Raw genomic sequence first — 22,489 nt, 5'->3', positions numbered from 1 at the left:
AGCCCATGCATGAGTTCGCCACTAGGCAATAAAGCCCACGAGTTCGGCACTAGGTAAACAACCCGCGAGTTCGACAGATTCAACACGATTCTTAGTGTGTCGGTCTCGTGGGCCTTGTTTGCTTAATGTCGAACTCATGGGCTGTGTGACTCGCAAGCTGCATAACTTGTGGGCTGTATAACTCATGAACTGTGTGATCCGTGGGCTATATGACTCGTGGGTGTCGGTCTCGTGACGTACACCCATTAAAACGATCATGTAATGTGCACACAATGGTGGAACCTATTGGATGACAATACACTTTGAATAAGTATGTGGGCCTCTCTTGGTGAAAAAAAAAGGTGTGTAAACCCAATGAAGAGAATAGATTGACATGACAACAAGACAATAGAAAAAGTAAATACAACGGAAAATACTGCATCTTGAAAGGCACTAAAGGGGCAAGGAATTGCGTAAATGACTGGAAAAATGACGAAAGTGTTGAAGAGTGTAATCGCGTAACGTATGGGGGCAATGTTGATGTGAAGCACTATTGAAAGAGAAGAACAAAGTGCCTTATAACCTGGTTCATAAGTCGACGTCACAAAGACCTACTAATGAATTCTTGTGAGTTAGGAAATCTACCAATAAGATTATGCAGCTCACTAAAAGTACTTCATTAAGCATTGAAATATGCGTAAAACGCTCCATCCTTATACATTAAAGGAACATTCCAGACGATTTTCATAATTTCACATCACGTAGCACATAAATCGACAACTCCATGTATAGATTTGTGGAATTTATTGTGGTTCTTGAGCAGAGAAACAATACTTTGAAAAACCTTAAACAAATTACACTGAACAAGGATGATGACATAGCAGGTTCACATATTTCAGAAATGTAGCAGTGTAATTCCATTATAATACCGCTTGCTTGCGAGTTCACCTGTGTATAATCTATGCATGCCTTCTTCTTTTGTTCTGCTTCCTTGAGCCCCAACTCATGCATTCTTATGGTGACTCTGCCATGTCATCATCCTTGTTCATTGCAATTTGTTCTAAATTTTGAAATTATTCTAATTCTTTATCCCAATTCTCACAAATTCTGAAACTCTGTCCTTAGTATAACTAATCTATAGTTGTTCAAATGTAAAAATCTGAAAATCATCCGGAGGTCTCCTTTAACATCCGATACTAACGTTATTGCTCTGCTTACACTTGTTCGTATACATCACTATGAATAATGATACGTTCTTAGAATCTTGCAACATGATGCAGTCTTAATTACTAATCAATATTTCATTAATAGACTATGATATTCAAAAGTGCAAAAATATGTATATTGAAAATACAGATGTGCTTTATATTTCCAATGTTTTTCCTCACAGCTCGGCAATCACAGCGCAAAGCAATAATGATGTATGCTTCCAAACAAAATGGTGGTATAGATGTTACCCTGCAGTCCACACTTAAAGGCATCGTTTGCCATTTGCAGATGAAACAAAAGCCCAGCATTAGTGCTTCAAAATAGTTCTAAAATGTGAGTTAGGGATAGAAACAACCGATGTACAAATTTGAATCAGTATAAAGCAATAATGTTAAGTATTGTTAATTATACAAAATTTAAACAATGGTTATGATAAAAGTGTCTCCAGACTAAATCGTCTGCAGTTATAGTTTAGTGAGAAAAATCATAGTGATATCTCCTTATATTTTAGACTTCACTGAGAAAATGTTTCATGGTAGGATGTTTTGTGGCACAACAGAACTACGCATATGCATCAAATGTGAAATCTTAAAAGTTTGTTTAATCACTGCTCCTAAAGGTAAACAGGCCCTTTAAAGGAACTATATGCAACGCAAATGCAGACTAACTTGTGTTGATTCATGCTACCCTGAATATTACTTATGCGATCACAATTATGAATATCTAAATATATGTCATACTTTTCATTATGATTTTTTTAGTATCTAGCTTCTTCAGATTATTTGGATTATAACCCCAGGAAATTACATCCAAACCACCTATACTGACATAAAATGATTGACAAAATACATTGCAGAGAATCTTTGCAAGTTGTCATCAATAGATAAAGGGAAAGTTTCATGCCATTGACAGAAGTCTGATGTGGACGGCGTTTTGTAGGAATTATTTAAGTAATCTGAATAAAATTGTTTAAATATTATGAAACATATGGCTTCACATAACTGACAGTGAACATGCATGTGTATTGCAAAGATTGTTGTAGCTGTGAGTGTCGTATTCCTGTCTAGTCAGTTATGCTTTAGACAAGGGTCATCTGACTTTTTCCGTCGTCTGGAAATTGTTCGTCAGTCGACTAAGCATGTTCTGTTTGAAAAGAAGACAAAGTAATGGAAACATATTAGAGAAAAACAAAATCAGGGAAAGGGTATACTCCCATTGCCATAATATATATCATTTTGCGCACGTCACTCATCAAAGTATGTGGGACAATCAGCGACGACAAAGATTTTGTGATTTGTGCGTCGTTCCCAATCTTATAGTTGCGTTGAGACAACACAACTAACGCAGACTTGGTCCAAAGTTATACTATAATAGCGATTCGAATCGCACTTTCTTAATGTTTAGCATCAATGATAAGTGTTATTTACCATGAGCTGAGCCAAGTATCTTCGTGATTTTACGTTGAAACGGAAAGTATGACAATATCTCAAGCAGTCTTTTATTTGTTGTTGAAATTAATCTATCTTCATGTATCCATTGCTCATTGTGATTGTGAGAGAAGTGGGCCTCTACAAATTCTTGTAAAAGTTGGCATATTTTTGATAATGTATGATTATTATGTTTGTGGGGGAAGGAGAAGAATCGAGGGATCAGGTTTGTGAGTTTTCCTAGCTTTCTATCTGTCCTATATAGAAATGACATAGGGATAGAGGTTTATTCCCCCTTCTCTGAAATGGCATTGTTCTGTTCACACAAAGAAAGATGTTTCACAAACAAGCTGAAAAGGTCTCAATCGTTGTTGTTTTTTGTGAAATACTTGGCAAACATACACGTCTGTTGCGATAAAATATGCAGGTGATTAGTTTTTGCAAGTGATCGCATGCATCATGGATGTACAATTCGTGAGCTATTATCAAGAATTTGAGGCATATGTATTATGCCACAAGATGAAAATGGAATACAATACGCACACTAAAGCCACACACCTTCTCCTTGCGATCTCTCAAAAACCTGTAAGGAAACTGAAACTTCCGATTAGCATTTTTCTAAATAGATTCTTGACATGAGAGAGATTTTATAATAATAGTCATATCAAAGACAGGGTCTGACAGTATAGTCGCAGAGTATTTCTTCTGGTTTAGTTTTGTTTTATTTCGATTTATTTTCTTGAAGAAAAAAACACCAGAAATATATTTTGAGTTACTCGCCGCACACTGATCCGGAGATATTGGCTGAACAGCTGCATTCGTACCCAGACAGGGTTACCATGCAGTTTTCCCCATTCAAGCATGGTGATGATTAACACGCTAATTGTGTATAAATGAGAATGAGAATGAAAATTATAATGATAATGATATGGCATTAATAGCAGAATAAAAAGAAATTTGGGCACTTACACACTCTTAAAACATCCGGGTCAGAACTGACCCGGAACGGGGTCCGTTGGGGTCACACACCGTTCCGGGTCAGAAATGACAAGGAATGGGGTCAGATATGACCCATTCAGAGTCATGAATTGGGTCAGGGTGACCCCATTCGGGCTCTTCATGACCAAATTCCAAGTCATTTTTTACCCGGAACGGTGTGTGACCCCAACGGACCCAGTTCGGGGTCAGTTCTGACTCGGATTTTTTTAGAGTGTACAGAACTCAGAGAAAATGAAACCCCTAAATTTAGCACCCAATTCAAAGAATATCGCTGTGTTTATAAGTTCTCGCAAAATGTGCACTAGGTAATTTTGATTATCAGAGCCTATCTTGTTCACTTCCAAAGAATCTGTGCAAACTGAGCAAACTTTAAAAGGAGATAATAGGATATAATGTAGCAATTTATACCTGGTCTCTGACAGTTGATGTATCGCCTCTTCACTCCCTGGACTAGTTCCGGATATTTGACAAGTAACCAAGCATCCATCGCTTGAATCAGCTTGGGTTCAAGTTTGACTGTCTGCTCATCGGGAAGCTTGGTATTCCCGCAGCTCAAATCCGGACAGCCTTGATCCACGGCTTGCAGCATCGCCGAAACGTTGGTGGCTGATGCGCGAAAAACAAGGAGCAGAACGCATCATCATTGGCCGAAATTATCTATTCATAATATTGGGCTACCAATCCAGGGGGTGGATCTAGAAATTCCGTAAAGGGTGAGGGGGAGGGGTGGCGCGAAAAAAAGGGCTCCAGTGCAATTGTTGTTCTTTCTCGTGCCACTTCAGGTTTCATCGGCTGACAAGCTTCCATTTCGTTAAAATAATTACATGGGGGGGGGGGGGGGGAGGCCCACGCCCCTCTTTCACTTTTATTTCTTTATTTCTTTTATTTTACAAACAACAAATAGAGGGGGTGCCCCCCCCCCCCACAATCCGCCACTGCAATTATCTTCGTATCTAATTTAAGTTATTGTTACTGGTCTGTTGTTGTGGCGATGTTTTCACCCCTGATTATAGTATCTCTTGAATGAATTACGATATGATGATATTCTTGTCAGGAGAATTCATTTACATCAATTGCACGTTTACTTTGAATATCGTTCCAAACAACTTGTGAAGACTGATCCTATGCACACGCCCGCCCACACCGTTAGAATAAACTATACAGATAATGGGAATCGTCAGGAATAGTCAAATTATGAACAATTCTTTGTCTAATCTTAATAAGAGTGTCTTATTCACATGCGATATGCAAGTAAGCATGGGGTTAACCAACTGCGAAGTATCATAAAGTAGGATTACGAAGAAAGAACAGAAAGAAGAAAACAAAAAGAACAACCTGGCTATAACTGCAACTACAACGCATGTACAATTTAGCAAATATCATCAAAAATGAAAGCTGATATCATTTAATAACATTGTGATTAAGGCAGAGGTTCCTCTTCGAAGCATACGAAACCGTGAACAGCATTAATTGTTATTTTATTTTGTTATCACTATGCTATATATCGGAGGTGAATAAAGGTAAATAGTATGAATTTTGAAGTAGGCATGCATTGTATTAGCCTAATTCCGCTGTAGTTTGTTTTTGATAACGTTCTTAAATCGGAAAATGAAAAGTAACAAAGAAACAAAAATCAAACAAAAATATTCGTTACTCCGAAACGAAGGTTCGTGATTCCGAAAGTTCTTAGTACTCACATTTTGTTCTTATCATTATAATTATTTTTTTCTTTTTTGGATTAGTGAACCTTATTTCATTTTTCGATTTTTGAACGTTTGGATAATGATGCATATTCATTTATTTTATAGTTCGTATTTATATGTTTGCAGTAAAACTTGTCTACAGCGGCCATCCATGCGAGGGATATGAAAAGATATAGGCAAGTGATCGGTAGAGACGTGGTCTTTCATAATATGTCATTGTATGGCATCAGTGGTTTTTCTCTCGGAGGGAATACTTTAGAGGCAGTATACAGCAGATGATCACTATATGGCAAGTTTGACTGTATGAACAAGTACATTAGATGAATATATATATGAGTATATGAATATAAGAACGACCCAAGTCCATGGAAGATCATTTCGAGTAAACTAAAAAAAAATCATATCTTTTTTATTTGTCCAATGATATTCTATTTAACTGTGATGGGAAGGCAACATTGTATATATAAATTAGAACATTTATTATGACAATTAACATTTACATTAATTGTGGAGAGGCCATTTTGTGTGGTGGACTTGTGTCGTTCTTTGATTCATATGGACTTGGGTCGTTCTTTGATTCATATACATGATATTCTGCTATAGAGATGGGAGAAGGATGAGAGAGGGCGCTATTATATGAATGTAAGAATGACCCAAGTCCTTCATTCTTACATTAATATAAGATTTAACTCATTCATTTCAGGCACTTCCGGGGATAATTAGGATTTATCATTTACACACAAGATGAGCCCATGCATAAGCTACAATTTCCAATGTCAAAGTAAATTTGGCCAAAAATTGGACTTAGGTCGTTCTTATATTCATATTCTCATATATATATATATATATATATATATATATATATATATATATATATATATATAATTATATATATATAATTATATATATATATATATATATATGTGTGTATATAATTATAATATATATATAATAATATATAAATATATACATATACATATATATATTTACATATGTCTCATAGTCATTCCCTAACATTTCTCAGCAGTCATCCAGAAGAAAATCAAACAAAATTTTAGTGATATACAGAAGACCATGTCTTCCCATAGTCATTGTTGACACATCCCTGGGGGATAGAAAAGGACAGTAAACACATTCTGAAACACCCAACACTCAACAACAATCTGATAACTAATCTACATCACACATTATGATCAAAGATATACACTGTATCGATTGCATCTGTTCAATAGGAAAGTTACGCTCACCGTAAATGATAGCGAAGAAGGCGAAAATTTTTGGAGGATTATGCACAAGTCCAACTAATAATGCCATTGTGGATTGCGTTTGAGTCGGTATTTGTTGTACCACTGCTGTACTCTTCCGACGGTTATACAGGGTGTAGGGCCTGTATACTTAATAATTATGTTCGCGACAGAACTCAGTTCGATAGTGTAAAGTTGATTGCATGGAACTGGCTATCATCAGCGATTAATGATCCGATCGCGGCGCTGAAGGGGACAGAATACTAAAGAATTATATTTCTTCACTATTAAAACGTAGATACAGTTCTCGCCGGTACGGTGCCAACCGATCAGCCAGCGGGTATTAATTTTACCATCTCCATCATTTTATTGACAATAATTGACAACGTTGTAATATTTGGTAGCGTAAGAACACCCACATTCCCTTTAGTCTCCTGGGAGAGAATGAGCTGAGGACTTTTTTCTTTCTTTCTTTTCAGCTGAAGAAACCCGGAAGTGGATGGGGAGAGATGAGCTGAGGACCTTTTTTTTTTTTTTTTTTGGCTTGTTAGCTCATGAAACCCGGAAGTGGGCCCCACACTTTTGAAAACAGTGCGCCGGCCCTGTGTAACTCTATTATATTTCATAAGTGTAATGAACTCATATTCGAGTGTTGCCATGTTAGCATGCCTGTACAGTGACGGGGCATTAAACTGCACATTACTTGAATATGAGACCATTCTGAATCAAATAATTTTCACACAACAATAAATATAATGTACTCTTAAATGAATCCCACAAGGATTGGAACAATCATCCCCCAGCATTCCCACTGATTCCCATTGATCAGTTATAGCAACTCCCTTTAAAGAGCATATTCATTACACAACATAATTTACTTTTTTTAAATAATTAAGTCATAGGCGTTGTGGGATATTCTATTAAAAATTAGAGAAACGGGGACTAAACATGAAGTTCAGGGAGAGGAGACGGGCATACACACGCTCCTATATCGGCTGCATGACTGTGTCGATTCACATACACATGCACATAATTTGTGCATTGAATCTGTTCAAAATTTAAATTCATATAAAAGAAAAGTACATGCATATAATATATGAAGGGTTTGTTTGCAAAAACCGATAAGTCAATTTTTGAAGATTTTGAAGTACGATCTCTGTCATAAAGTACAAAATAATACCTTTAAAATGATATATTCGTCACTACATTATAAAGGTATATTTTTGAAGTTATGGTCAAAAGAAGCAAAAACTTTCGTATTATTCTCTTTATTTTTCTTGACCTTAATCGCAAATTATCTCCATTTGGCAAAGATGGACTTATCAGTTGTTGCAAACAAACTTTTCATATATACATAATTATGTACCATACTAGGTATGATAAATCGATATTGATTTCAATTCATTTTCATCTCCTCAAGAGAATATTATAAAAATACAATCAAACGAAAACAGAAATCGTTTAGTCTTATAACTAATAAAGGCCTTCTTCGTTCGAGACGAGTTGAAGCATTTCTATTTGTATAAAACTATGATACAGGATTGCATGATCAATTCACAGTAAGGTGACAGGCCCACAACTATGGTGACTAATCACGCAAAGCAGCATGATTTTACAGTAATACACACAGCCAAAAACAAGTAATTAAAATTAGACAAAAGAAAAACAAGAAAAACAACCCTGGAATAATGTATGAAAATCAGAATGATATCCATTTTCTACAACTCATGGCATGGCCGGCGGAACCGTGGGGGCCGTGGGGCTGGACGGGTCCCCGCACTTTGTGTACCATACAAAGGAATACATAAGGTGTCATCACTTTGGGCCCCCACACTTTTTTTAACCCGGAAGTACGTAAGTGGCACTAAATAGAAATAGATAGAGATCTTGAAGTGTGAGCGGGGTAAGGTTATGTTTTTCCACAAAGACTTTTTTTTTTTTTCGCTTTTCAGCTGAAAAACCCCGGAAATGGCAGGGGAGAGATGAGCTGAGGACCTTTTTTTTTTTTTTTCTTGTCAGCTGGAGAAACGCGGAAATGGAAGGGGTGAGATGAGCTGAGGATCGCTTTTGTGTGTTTGTGTGTGTGTGTGTGTTTTGTTTTGTTTTGTTTTGGTTTTTTTTTTGCTTGTTAGCTCATGAAACCCGGAAGTGCCCCCCTCCCACACACACACACACACACTCACACACTTTTGAAAACGCTCCGCCGGCCCGTGCATGCAGTATACCAAGCGACTATTATTGTTATTATCACTGATCATGCTGTTGTAGAATCGTTATCATCATTATTATTGTTACCATTATTATCATGAATATTAGGCCAATTATCAAAGGTTTTATCATAAAGTAACGTCTGCTTATTGATGTTGCCTTTTTTTTTGTCCTTTTCGCTTTAGTGATCAGGGCCCATTGGTCTAAATCTATTGAAAAACATAAGAGAAATAACTCTGTAAATAGTTTAATACGCTGTTACAATTTTCTCAAAACTCAAACAAAAATGAAAGTATTTGATGGACATTATCTCCTTTGATTGAACCACAAATTGTACACATTGCATCACTCAGAAATTACTAGTAAACACAAACACAAGAAACTTTTTGAAAATAGCCATGACGCAAAATGGTGACGGTGCAGTGTTGGGCTTCTTTTTGGAAAGGAAAATAGCAAGAAACTAGTGCACAGCCTATGAGCAAATCTACTATTTGGGCTGTTTTGAAGTTTTGCTAGGCGTTCAGTTCGAGATACTCTTTGGCGTCAAAGAGTATAGATTTGGCTTCTACTGCCACGATCTAACAGCGCTCAACAATACAGTAACACGTCAGCCTTGCCAAGGTACACAATGAATGCAAAGCGTACGTCAAACATGGTTACGCAATGTATTATGTACTATAGAAGAGCGTATAAATATCCTGCAGTCAAAATCTGCTACGTCGAATTTGTGGTCAGAAATTCAGATAGTGTGTACATTTACCGTTAAAGACCGTTTTCACAATTAATACCTATAGAGGGTAAGGACTACATTATTTCTTTGGACCTCGAAAACGGAGAGTTTGGTCCCGAAACGAAGTTCGTAAATAACGTTGAAAATACCGGTAAGCGGGAGTGCATGAACCCAGGCCCCCAGCCGCGGTGCCTCGCCTCGGCTCTGTGCCTGGGTCGCCCTGAGGCCCTGTTCGCACGAGAAGCACGTATAAATCGCCTTTCCCAACACAAATGTTAACGTGTCGGGCAAGGATGAAATTCTTCGTCCAGTGTTCGACATTCTTCTTTTGCCTTTTGCTTTTTCTCGACACGTCGTTCGTCTCTGGGGCATTTGGTTTCGGTGAGTTGGATTCATAATTGTACATTTTCTTGTAAAAAAGAAATAGCTAACAAGCAAATTTTAACAGAATGTACGTTAGGGTCCATTGCCATTATTTTAACATGTTACAACTTGATTTCTAGAGTTACAGTTAGACTCTAGTCTAGACCTATAAGAATGTATAGACTAGATCTATAGTCTAACGTTAGATGTTTGAATTCTTCTTCTTCTTCTTTTGTTGACTTCCTCCAGTCCTGGAGAACTGCATTAGATTCGCAGAAATTTAGTAAAATGGTTGCAATGTACTAATGTGGTCATGGGTCAAGCCGGAGACAGCAGACAAGAGTCAACACAACAAAACAAAAGAGCAGGAGAGATGAGGAAGACAAGATGAAAGCAACATATTAAGCAGCAAGTATGAAGAGGTGATAATGTCATGGATGAGCGGATCACATGCATAGCAGCTAGGAAGCGAAGGGAGTTGATGTGCAAAATTGCAGCTTCTTCCTGGGAAATATTGGGGTCACTTGTTCCGGCGAGTATTAGGCTGGCAGTGAATGTGGCTTGCTTATCTTGGGGCATCTGGGAGAGCAATTTCTGCAATCTTTCTGGTAGGTGAGAGATATAGATCTTCCTCTCCTTGGCGTACAGCTCGCACTCCCCAAGGAGATGAGTGATGGTCTCATCTTTGGGTATCTGACAGGGGCATCTAGTGTTCTGTAGCTTCCCAACCAAAGTTAGACAGGTGTTAGTGGGATAGACTCCACAAAGCAGCTGACATTTAACTGGTACTGCCTGTCGAAGAGAATGCGAGTCCAGTCTGGCGGGGAGGAGGGTAGATACCTGAGCGGGGTCCAAGGAACTGAGGAGGTAAAGTGTGGACTTGGTGGCCATTGCCTCTTTGGATTTGTTTTCTCTGTGACCCAGGACTGCCGCATTGGTGATCCTCTTCCACTGCTGGAAAGTGGTGGGCATGTTCATGACATCTTCTAAGGGTGGAAGGTTGTACTGTTGAAGAAGGGTCTTGAAGGCTTTGGTTGTTTTGGAGCCTGGGTGATGGCACAGCATGTGCTGGAACAGACGGTACTCGACCCTGTTGGATGTTAGTGTGATCATCTTCCCGAGCAGCCTGAGTATGGCCTACGGATCGGAGGTAATGTACCTCACAAAGGCAGCCATGAATCGCCTAGACAAGGGATGCTATGACAGTTGGTGTGAGTCCCATGCGGAAGGTGCCTATTCCTGTAAGTGCGTACAGGGTCTTGTTGGCCGTGGATATCATCTTAGGACTGGGGTCATGGTTACCGGTACAACGGATAATACCAAGGTGGGGGTGCTTGTCTACCTGTGGTATGGTATCTGGTCCAAGCTGCCACAGGTGTGTTGTCTGAGGTCCTGGTCCAGTGATGATGACGGCACTCTTGGCAGCATTGATAGTGTATCTCCACTTAGTGGAGTATTCATACACTATCTGGAGCATGCTGTTCAGCTCCTCTGCTGACGTTGCCACGAGCGCAACATCATCTGCCAGAACCAGTATACCAATGTAGATAGAATGTACAGACGAGCCGAGCCCAGAGTCCCGAAGTCTTGTGATGAGACCATTGATATACCAGGTAGAGGAGAGGGGATAGGATTCCGCCTTGTCTGACCCCTTGCATCACATGAAAGGATTTGCTTGTTCTGCCGTTCCACCAGACCTTTACCGTCAGGCCTTCGTACAGATTCCTCACGAGTAGCCAGAGGCTTCCATGTACACCTGCTTTGAAGAGCTTTAGTAGCAGGCCATTGTGCCATACAGTATCGAAGGCCTTCGCTGCATCTAGGTAGGCCACAAAGGTTTGCATCTTGTTGAGTGAGTTACTCTCAATGACGATGTTAAGAGTGCTTGCCAGTAGCATACATGAGTGGTCTTCCTGGAATCCACTTTGCAGTTCATCTGGCACATTCGATCTGCGAAGAGTCTCCTCTATGTGTGGTTTTATGAGCAGCTCTAAGAGTTTACAGAACACGGATGTCAGAGAGATACCCCTGTAATTGGAGGGGTCATTCATCCCTTTCCCTTTTTCTTTGTGAACAGGTAAGATGAGGCTGATCTTGAAGCTGGCTGGGACATGGCAGTGGTATACAAGTGAATTGAATACCTGCACGAGGATGAGGCGTGCGATGGGCCCAACACATTTGATGTGCTCAGGGCAGATTTGGTCTTGCCCACCAGCTTTTCCTGCCTTCAACTTACATATTGCATCATAATTAAGTGTGAGGTGGTGAGACGCAGTTGGGTTCTCTGTAGGGTTTTCGCCACGATACTCACTTCCTGGTCTATTAGACATGGGGGAAGATCTTTCGGTGTTGAAAGCTGCGTGAAGTATTCTTCCCATCCTGCAAGAATTTGATGGCTGGCGTATGTTTTTTCATGTACGACTGTGGAGTCTGCCTCTGCACCTGAATTATTGATTAAATTAGATCTAAATTTTTACATGTTAATAAAGACTCTATAAAAATGTATTAAATATTTACTAAATAATTCGATCTACTATGGTACAGTAAAAGTTGCAGTAGAGTTTGACTGACCACTGAAAGATTTGTCTGTAACTTAGCGATGTGTTCGCAGAGACTCCATCTATCTGACTTCATGGAATCCCCTTATAGTATTATACAGAGCCTTAGAGGAGAGTCGTAAGAGTGAAACAAAAACAGAGACAAACAAACAAACAAACAAACACACAAAGACTCCAGACAGACAGTTTAAAAATGTTGCATTATTCTGTATTTTGTTTGGATACATAGCACATGGTATTATATTAATAATCACTGTGTGGTATCCATACTTTTTGTTCATCTGTAGAATTTGATATCAAGGTTTAAGTGTGGATACAAAAACAGTGTGTGTGATGTAGACCTTAGCTGTCACTATGCACTGTCTTGTCTGACTTTGTCTTCTTATCAATATAATAGTACATGTACAGTTAGCTCTCTGGTGTTTTGTGTTTACCCAGCCAGTGTACAAATGTTGCAAGATTTTTATTTCAATGCTTTGATTTTATCAACTACCAACCAGGCAAGAGTGACCGTGTTCGTCTCGAGGATGTCTCAGTTCTCACCCTGCATAATGGCAAGATGACTGCAGCCAGACGATCTAGCCCCGTACCTCAGGTATCCATAGCAACCACCTTTCCGTGGGAAAGTGTCATGATATATCCTTTAATGTTTCTTCAGCGTTTCCCTGTAGACCTAAATGGAAGTAACATCCTTGTTGTATTAATACACATTATGTAGGTACAGTAATTACCAAATGGATGTTATTTATCATTGTAATTATTATTATCATCACTATTATCGTCATCATTATCATCGTTATTAAACTTTGATCTCTGCTGTTGCTCTTTAATAAATCTTTCTCTTCTCAGTTTGTAACATTTCTAATTTTTTTATTTATTTTTTCAATTCAGTAATTACCGGTACTTCAACTTTGTATGCTTAGAAGCACATTCACTACAAATCAATGTTATTAAGTATTGGTGTTATAATTTTTATTATTTGCATCTTTTATGATCATTATTATCTGTAGTATCATTATTTTAATATTGGTCTTTGACCTTTGACCTTGCTATGTGTCTCACCTCTCTCTCTCTCTCTCTCTCTCTAGCTGAAGTGTGTGGGAGGCACGGCTGGCTGCCATGAATTCACACCCCAGGTTGTCCAGTGCTATAACAGGGGCTCCGATGGTTACGATGTCCAGGTACATGTTGATGGATGCTGTTCTTAGCAAATTGCAAGTGGGTTAATCCTGTCTGCGCCAGGGACTTTGGACAGTTAGCAAATAATCAACGTTGGTGAAGGTGATGGGACAAACTATCACTTCCGAGGCGATCTGGATGTAGCTATCTTTCCGAAGCACAGCTGAGGAAAGATGGCGTACACATTCAGATCGCCGAGGAAGTGATAGTTTGTCTCATTGCCTGAAACTAAAAGTTGATTATTTGCTTTATATTCCACATCTAGGGTCCTAGAAATTCCCATTTTATTCCACATCTGAAACCATTTTAGCTGTCTTTAGGCATCCTTAGGGCTTAGGCTACGTGTGCACGTAGATGACAAAACAATGAATTTGCTACGTGCACCGCGTGGCACTGAAGGGAAAGTGCATTGCACTGTGTACTATCAAGTGACCTAGGTCACATGATAGTCCACAGTGAAACGCACTTTTATTTCGGGCGTACTCATCTTGCGTTAGGACTGTGTGGACTGTGTGGAGATCAGCGAAACAAAAGGGACTATCAACATAGAGTGTAACAAACTTTTCTTCTCTGGTGATGTGATGGGCAAAACTACGCTTCATCACGTGATCAGCTCTGGACCTATCCTCTTGCAACATTCGTAGTATGTGGAATATAATGCACAATAACTCAATGGGGATTTTCTGTGCCAATTGGCACTCAAAGCCCACATCTATAGGATTAACCTGTGGAGGACAGACTGATTTTGCTAACACACATTTCCCTCAGGCACCTGCCTGAGTATAGTGTACGTGGGACTCGTCCTCAGTGGGTTAAAGTCATAGCAACCTGTACTCAACAGGAAATCTGTTCATTGTAACATTTGGTTATCTCTTGTGATGGTATGTAGATGACATTTCGAAGCTTTTGTGTTTGGTGTTGCATGCATTGGCAAACGAATACCTCTAAGTCTAATTTTGTTGACCTACAATGGGAATATGTGAGTATGCTGTCATATATTGCATAATTTAACTGTGTAATCATTGAAAGTCATGCCACAATTTGCGGTTGGGAAATATCTTCCAAGACTTGTAGCCGTATGCCCATAAATGGTTAATAATTATGCAAAAACAAACGCAAAGTTGAAATGTCATTAGAAGTAATATCATCATACTACTCTATTGTACTTGGATAAGCATTTGTTCAGTCCCATTCAGTTCAAGTGAAGTTGTATTTCTTTATTCCATTGTCTGTATAATCAGAAATTTAACAGGCATCTGCATAATTCATCAGTATTGCAGAATAGGTAAGACAGTCACAGAAAAATGTAAACTAAAGTTGCAAAGCAATATCATAATGATAGTACATTAACAGGCAAAACTCTAATAGAATAGATTTTATTTAAAAAAAAATGGAAATGCAGGGAATTGTCTTCATAAGCAGAGTTTGACTCGAGGAAGGTGGCCCCAGGACATCAGGGAAATAGTCGTACCCACCATGAAGACAGTCTTTCTTTCTATGTTTTATACCGTTCCCTTACACAACTTGAGTGGATAAACTTTCATACAGAGGCTTTTCTTCAAGGTCTTCCCCATACAGGATTCTAGGAGTTTGGAGGGATTGTGCTTAGTGGGTGATTGATACTGTGTATATTCAATATATTCTGGACATTAAGCTGCATGTTGACAAATAATACATGATTTCATTGGTCTAAGCATCATTTTGTTTTCCACATTGTCCAGTGGGAATGCAAGACTGACATGGACAATGCCTACCGCTTCGGTCAGATTGAGGTGACCTGTGAGGGATACTCCTCGCCGGACGATGACTATGTCCTCAGGGGCTCGTGCGGAGTGAGTAACAAACATATAGATAAAAATGAATACATAGAATAGATTAACCCATTAGTAACTGAACCGACCAAAACTGCTGGTCAGACTACTCCCTAAACCACCCAAACTGGCCGTCCTTTTTTGTTTTTTAATAGTTTTATGTTACAACAATTTTTATTGTTTTCATGTAGAATAATTAGTTACATTATTTGAAAGAGGTCAAAGGGCATCAAAAGTATGTCAGAATTATTTCTGTGACACACAAGTCTCTTGGTAAAGTCTTAATAGGCTTTCAAGTATAAGTTTAACTGATAACAGACAAAAATAAACATGCAGTGATCTATTTTGCGTAATTGAGAAAGTTGTAAAAAATGGAACTAATATTCTTGTACGTTCCAGGGAACAAAAGGCCATTATGTACAGAATCTTCAGTTACTGAAAGGTTAAACAAAAATTGTCCACATCTCACCCAGAGTACCTCTCATGTATTCATCAATTCTCCATATCACATATAGCCGATATACAGCGATATCAGCTATCGATATCAACATCCGGGTATTTTTTGCTGGGAAGTTCACTTCCGGTAACATCGTAAATCGTATTTTTCCACTTGGCATCATCTGCCCAACTCAAGGCTGCCTCGCAGGAAAACCCCATCTCTTCGCTCCTGAAAAAAAACAAACAAGCTTAACTGCTTGAGGTGAAATCAATAATTACAAACAGTGTCGCATAGATCGAATTTGGACAGCACGCAAACTGATAAAGTCGTATAAAAGCAAAAAAGCCAGCCGGCTTGCCATGCATTTTTTTTTTCTTTAAGAGTATTTTATTCTTCATCAATGGAAATCACAATGTACAAACAAATTTATACAAAACTCTCTGCACCAGTTTCATAATCATTAATTTCATCAATGGAAACGAAATTCATACCGAAACTTAACATCAATTCATACATTTTGATAAACTCTAGTACATTTTTTTCACAATCCATATACACATCTCTTTTTTTCCTATTTTTACACTACTAATCCCTCATTCTCTTTTTAATTTTATTCCTTCATTACATTACAAATTTATTAAATTAATCACTAACTCAAAAATACTTTCTTTTCAACATTCATTCAATCCAACTTTAAATATCAATATCTATTGATTGAAGTTTGTTCTTTAAAAAAAAACCACAAAAAACACAAACCACCCTGACCACCCTTACCACCGTCCATCTTCCCTCTTACTACCCTACCCCATTCCCCCTCCCCCTTCCAAATCCCCCCTCACAGCAAAATCTCAAAAACAACTAAAACACATCTGTCCTGATATACATTATAAAACATGCGCATATGCATCGATCGCCAACTAGCACGCCAGCACCGGAAATACCCTTCCCAGCACATCCGGGTACTTTGAAGGGAAGTTTTGCTATCGATAGCTGATCCCCTATATGAGATATCCAGAATTCTGTCCTACTGTACACTGTACATGGCAAAAGGAATTATGAGTTAGATAACATTTTTGTTTATTAAATGTTGTTTAAAATTGTCTATGATTGCCCTTCTTACATTGTATGCAGTTAATTTAATGTTTCTGTTATTACTTCTTCTAGCTTGCGAGTATCAGAAATAAATGTGTATTTGTATTTTTGTGCTTTGCAGCTGGAATACACACTGGACTACACAAAAGAAGGCATGCAGCAAAACAAGTACGGCCACCAACACAGCTACTATGGGAGTGAAGACAATTCATACAATCACTACAAAAGGTACATTGTATGTAGATGTTCTGAAGATGCTGAAGGCATCATGATTTAAATGCATTATCATATTTGCTCACTGGGTAGGGTTTTTGTGTTGTGGCCAAATAGCAGCCATATGTGACCTGCTACAACAAAAGGATCCTAAAGTCGCTGACGGGCGAGCCAATCATGGCCCAGAAAAATGCTATTTTCAGGCCTTTCCTTTTATCATTTAGCTTCCAAATTTCGGCAGATGTTAGAAGATATATTAGACTACAAAATTATGTACAAACAGAAATCCAAACGTTTTGACAGATTTTGGTGATCTGATTTCAAACTCGATTTTCTCGGCTCACCCGTCAGCAACTTTAGGATCCTTTTGCTGTAGCGGGTCACATATACATATAATGTGTGCATTGTTTCTCCTTTCCTTCTTTTCTTTTCTTTTTTTCTTCTCTCTCACCCACCTTGATTCACAATCTACTGTATACACCATATATTTTGCGAGTCTAATTTTCGCAAATCGGGAATTCCCGACGATTTCCCGAGTGGTTAAATTCGCGATCGTGGAGTCCTGTACTAAACGGAGAAGTGTGCACGCGTATGTCACATCCACAATGGGATCAGAGTCGATATTTTCGCGTGTCTTTAATTTCACGAATAGCACCTGACTCGCAAAATTTGCGAGAATAAAAACCTCGCAAAATATTAGGCGTATACAGTAATCAGTGCACAGGAAATTTAGTGATTTGTCCATGTTTTGTTTTAATCCATTTCTTTTTTTTACTCATGCAGTGTTGAAGTACATGTAGTTGTGATGACTCATTTTTCACATCACGTCTAGACCAAGGGCAAAATCTGTTCTCTCTCTACTTTATGAGAATTGTTACAGAAACAAAAAATGAACAGGTACAACTTGAAGTCAAGCTTGCTGTTATATGCAAGAAGTACACATTGTCGTGTATCTTGAGTTTATACTCTAGTAGTGTGTGTTGTTATGGTCACACTGTGTGCTTGTTGATTTGGTGCTATTGTGTGTGTTTATACAATTTTGTATGTCTTATGCGTGTGTGCAAACTTCAAAATAATTTTTGTGTGTTTTTTTTTATTTCATTACTTCTGACTGCATTGTATACGATTAGTTTGGTGGTATTGCTTGTTTGTATTGGTATGTGTTGACTGTGTATGTGCAAACCTGAAATTGATTTGATATTTGTTTGTTTGTTTGTTTTTTTATCATTCCCATTCATTCACTGTCCACCTGACAGTAAGGAGAAGTCTGGGGGAACTGACTGGGTCTTTCTTGCCATTGTTGGAGTGATGATCTACGTCATGTACAGAACCTGCATCGCAGACTCGCACAACAGATATCCTTTTCAATTTCAATCAAGCAAAAAAAAGAGAAAGAAAGAAAAGAATGAAAATGAATCAAACACAAAAGTAATGAAAATTTTAAGTCTTTGTTGGCTGTAGTTGACTACATGTACTGCAAAAGTCGATATTTTCGCGCAACAAATTTTTTGCACTCGGCCAGGCAAGAAGAGTTTCGCATGTTTTTAATTCCACAGAATCAAGACATCAGCTAAATGGAACATATGGCATGCAAAAATATTTGCATGCTTTTATTTTCGCGCTAGTTTCTGGTAGCGCAAAATGCGCGAAAATTTTGACACCAAGAAAATTTCCACTTCTACAGTATTTTAATGAAGTGTAACATACCAGTGTTTTAGATATCTGTATGCTATTTCATCGATTTATTTTAAATATACTTTTTTTTCACCGTTGCCCCATATGTATAGACTGCATGTTCAGCTTGAATTGTAAATTTTAGTTAATCGAAAAATATTGCGTTGTAGGATCTGATCAAATAAAGATGAACCCATTGAGGATGAGCTGATTTTGATATATTAAAGGTATTTCTCATAGACACCTGCCCAAGTATACTTGGCTCTAGTCTCCAAGAGGTTAAGGTGCAGTCCCTTGGAACATGATAGAGTTTGTGATGTGATAGTATCAGACTTTTTATGCCTCCGCCACGAAGTAGCGGTGGAGGCATTTTTTTTTCGGGTTGTCCGTCCGTCCTTCCGTCCATCCGTAATGATTTTTGTGGACAGCGTAACTAAAAAACCTTTTGAGGTATCCTAATGAAACTTATCATTGAAAGTTATCTTGAAACTTAGTATATATTTATGTATGTTTTGCCTGACAGTGATTCTCTTATAAATCTTTGGGTCAAAGGCCGGATGAAAATGATAACAATTTACTGTTCAATACAGAAATTGCACTTGTTTTCTCCATGCCTTGAAAATTACTCAATGCAGAAACTTATGAAAGGGTCAAAGTCAAGTTAAAGTTCTTAAATCCCCAAATACATGCTCTCCTATTCATCCAATTAAACATAGGTCAAGGAATGTGAACATTCAACACATTTGTGACAAACATGTCATTTTAAATATTTTGCCAATTTAGAATCATGCATTATGGCGGAGGCATACTAATCGCCATAGCGACATTTCTAGTTTATCCTTGACTTCCACCTTTTCCCACTGCCAGCCAAACTGGTTCTGGTTCTGACGATGGCTACCCTGGTCCGAGGGGGTCTGGGTTTGGTCCTGGGGGAGGTGGTGGACCCCCTCCGCCCGGCTTCAGGAGTGACAACTACCCAGGGGATAGCTGCAGCGGTAGCCAGGGGTACAGCCAGGGTACCTACCGAGCACCAGGCACCGGTGGAGGGGGAGTAGGTGGAGGTGGATTTTGGACAGGCGCGGCTGCTGGCGGTCTCCTTGGTTACCTCTTTGGAAACAGGAAGTAAGAATCCTTTGCTGTAAGGTATTTTTTCGAGGGTTAAACAACCTCTCTCTCTCTCTCTCTTCCCCCTTGTCAGGTGGTGAGCCAACCTTTGTACTACTAGCAAAGACAAAATGTAACACAAAACCAGGTATTAGCAATTTCAGATGATAAACAAGGGAAGCAATGTGTATTATGATTAGGGTGTGCCCTTTGGGTGTGCCCCTTAGGTGCACACTGCATGCATGAGTTGAGAAGACACCAAAGTTGCATTTGTTTTGTATATGGCTAGCACTGGGCTTGCTGGTCATGCTACAAATATGGCTACCAAGGAAAGTTCATGTTGTCATCTAGACATAGTTCTTGAAATACCAAAGTACTTCGAATAACCCTGCCTTATATTATAAGAGATAATAACTGCTGTTGTCAGGAATAGAATGTTTTAACTTTAAGGTTTAAAATGCTGTTTGGGTGATGTTGCATTATGTCCCTTTACTTCATCTCCTGACTTTATAATATCATTCCTCATTAACATCTTTTAAACAATTTCAAACTCTTGATAGATCTGTTCATAATGTTCCCTCTCAGGATAGGTATCTATGGAATAGTGCCCTCAATGGGAATAGCTATAAAGTTTAATAATCGCTATCCCCCCAGTATGTGTGTCACACATCTTCTCATTCATCTTGGTGATGTCTTTACATTCTTTCAGTCGTGGCTATGGAGGCTATGGAGGGTACGGGGGGTACACCAGACCCCATCGTGGCTTCTTCTCTACCCCTCGCCATTCCTCGGGATTCTCCTCGGGATGGGGTGGGTCTGGTGGGGGTTTCAGCGGCGGCGGAAGCACTGGCACTCGTACTGCCTCAGGTGAGTAAACATCATTTGTAGGCTGACTTGGACTTGTTGTTTCAAGATACAAGATTCAGTGTTCTGATGGTTTAGGTCTCTGTCTGATTACAGGTATTTTCTTGCTTTAATAAACAGAGAAACTTGATGGGAATAATGATACTACATGTAGATCCTTGCTTCAGTGCACTAAAAGTGCAAGAGTGACCAAGGGATCAAAATGGGTGTACAACTGATGTCCATTTGTTGTGCCATCACAAATACTAAAGGTCATCTACTTTATCCTCTTTTACCTAATTTGGGTCAAAGATGCACTCAGGGCATTTTCTATAATTTGATGCTATGCATCACAATGAGGTCAAAGGGAATTTCAGGTCATAGGTTAAAGTTCATCTGCAGGACTCTTATTGAGGCAAAATAAATTTGGAACTGTTTTTCCATGCGTGACAAAACATGGTCAGAGATGCACTCAGTCGATTTCCATGTTTGGTTGCTGTCCAGGGTCACATGCTCATGTCAAAGGTCATTAGAGATCAGAGGTTATATTGTACCTGCAAGACTTTCTTGACATAAAGGCTGGCAGCCATACTCAGTTTGCACATTTCACATGATGATAGTCCCTCAAACCTTCTCTACCCGAATCAATACAATTGATATTTATAACTTTGTAATGGAAACTCCTATGCTTTTGCTGTTACCTTCAACTCTTCAAGTCACCACTGATTCCTTTTACAGACATGTACATTTCATACATGGGTGTATTGAAAAGTACAGTTGGCTTTGATCCATTTATCCCATATACACAGTCGTGGAATGAGCATTCTGAGTTGTTCCAAGTGGATACCACACAATCCAGCAATTGCTGTCTTCACAGAAAAAAAAATAATGTTCTTGCTGAAAGGTCTGCACAACATACAGGATCAGTAAGCAGTCACTGGAATAATACAATTCTAAAGTATTCAGATGACATTACATTCTGATAACTTTAGTCTGTATCTTTTTGTTACACAGGATTTGGTGGAACCCGACGTCGATGAAAGCCTTGGTAGACCTTTGCTGCAGTGTTGTCTTAAATACTGGAGAAACCTACTGATTGGGAAGTATCATCCAGACTCCCAAACTGTTGTTTTGTTTGTTTGTTTGTTTGGTTGGGGTTTTTTTCAGGCACTATACAGTGCACTCCTGTTAGAATGAACACAGGGCCAAAAATCATCATCTAGAGATCTTTATTAGATTCTCTGAATTTTTACAGCTGTGAAAACATGAGCAAAGACAGAAACAATTTTTTTCTGTCATTTTGCTTGTTTCCTGAATATATTTATTGACTTATTTCAATTTGTGTGTGTTGTATTTGAATCACTTTGTTAACTTTTACATGTCATGTTTGAATTATCAGACCTTTTGGTGTGTTATAATAATTACTCAGAGCAAAAGTGTGTTTCTGTAGGTGGCAGAGAAAGCCATTTGATACTCATACTATCAAAATAGTTTGCATTTATTGTTTTCTTGTGATTCCAATGCTACAATTATTGTAACTGTACTCACATGTGTGTATGCTGTCAATTAAGTTATTTTAATACAAATGCATGCCATATTGAAATATATACAGTGAATCATGTTTGTGAATTTTTCAGGTTTACTACATATGTACACAATGAGGCAGGTATGCTGCCCATACTGTTTTGGACATCAAGTGGACATGCATTGCTAG

The 22,489-nt window shown here is 38.6% G+C and overlaps 1 protein-coding gene across 1 annotated transcript; it reads left to right on the top strand.

Moving 5' to 3' along the window:
• The first annotated feature begins 9,773 nt into the window (after positions 1–9,773).
• LOC139737842 (store-operated calcium entry-associated regulatory factor-like) lies at positions 9,774–21,843 on the top strand. Its single transcript, XM_071648516.1, has 9 exons — positions 9,774–9,880; positions 12,921–13,015; positions 13,509–13,601; positions 15,321–15,431; positions 17,063–17,169; positions 18,411–18,509; positions 19,690–19,950; positions 20,642–20,799; positions 21,790–21,843. Exons 1-9 carry the CDS (start codon positions 9,793–9,795, stop codon positions 21,813–21,815), a joined length of 1,038 nt encoding a protein of 345 aa, XP_071504617.1. The 5' UTR covers positions 9,774–9,792; the 3' UTR covers positions 21,816–21,843.
• Positions 21,844–22,489: the final 646 nt, after the last annotated feature.

Source organism: Diadema antillarum, unplaced genomic scaffold (assembly GCF_040938485.1).
Source record: "Diadema antillarum isolate AM-2024a unplaced genomic scaffold, OU_Dant_1.0 seq00000708_RagTag, whole genome shotgun sequence".
NCBI lineage: Eukaryota > Metazoa > Echinodermata > Echinoidea > Diadematoida > Diadematidae > Diadema > Diadema antillarum.
The sequence above is the reverse complement of the archived record's forward strand: the minus strand, read 5'-3'. Positions and strand labels throughout refer to the sequence as shown.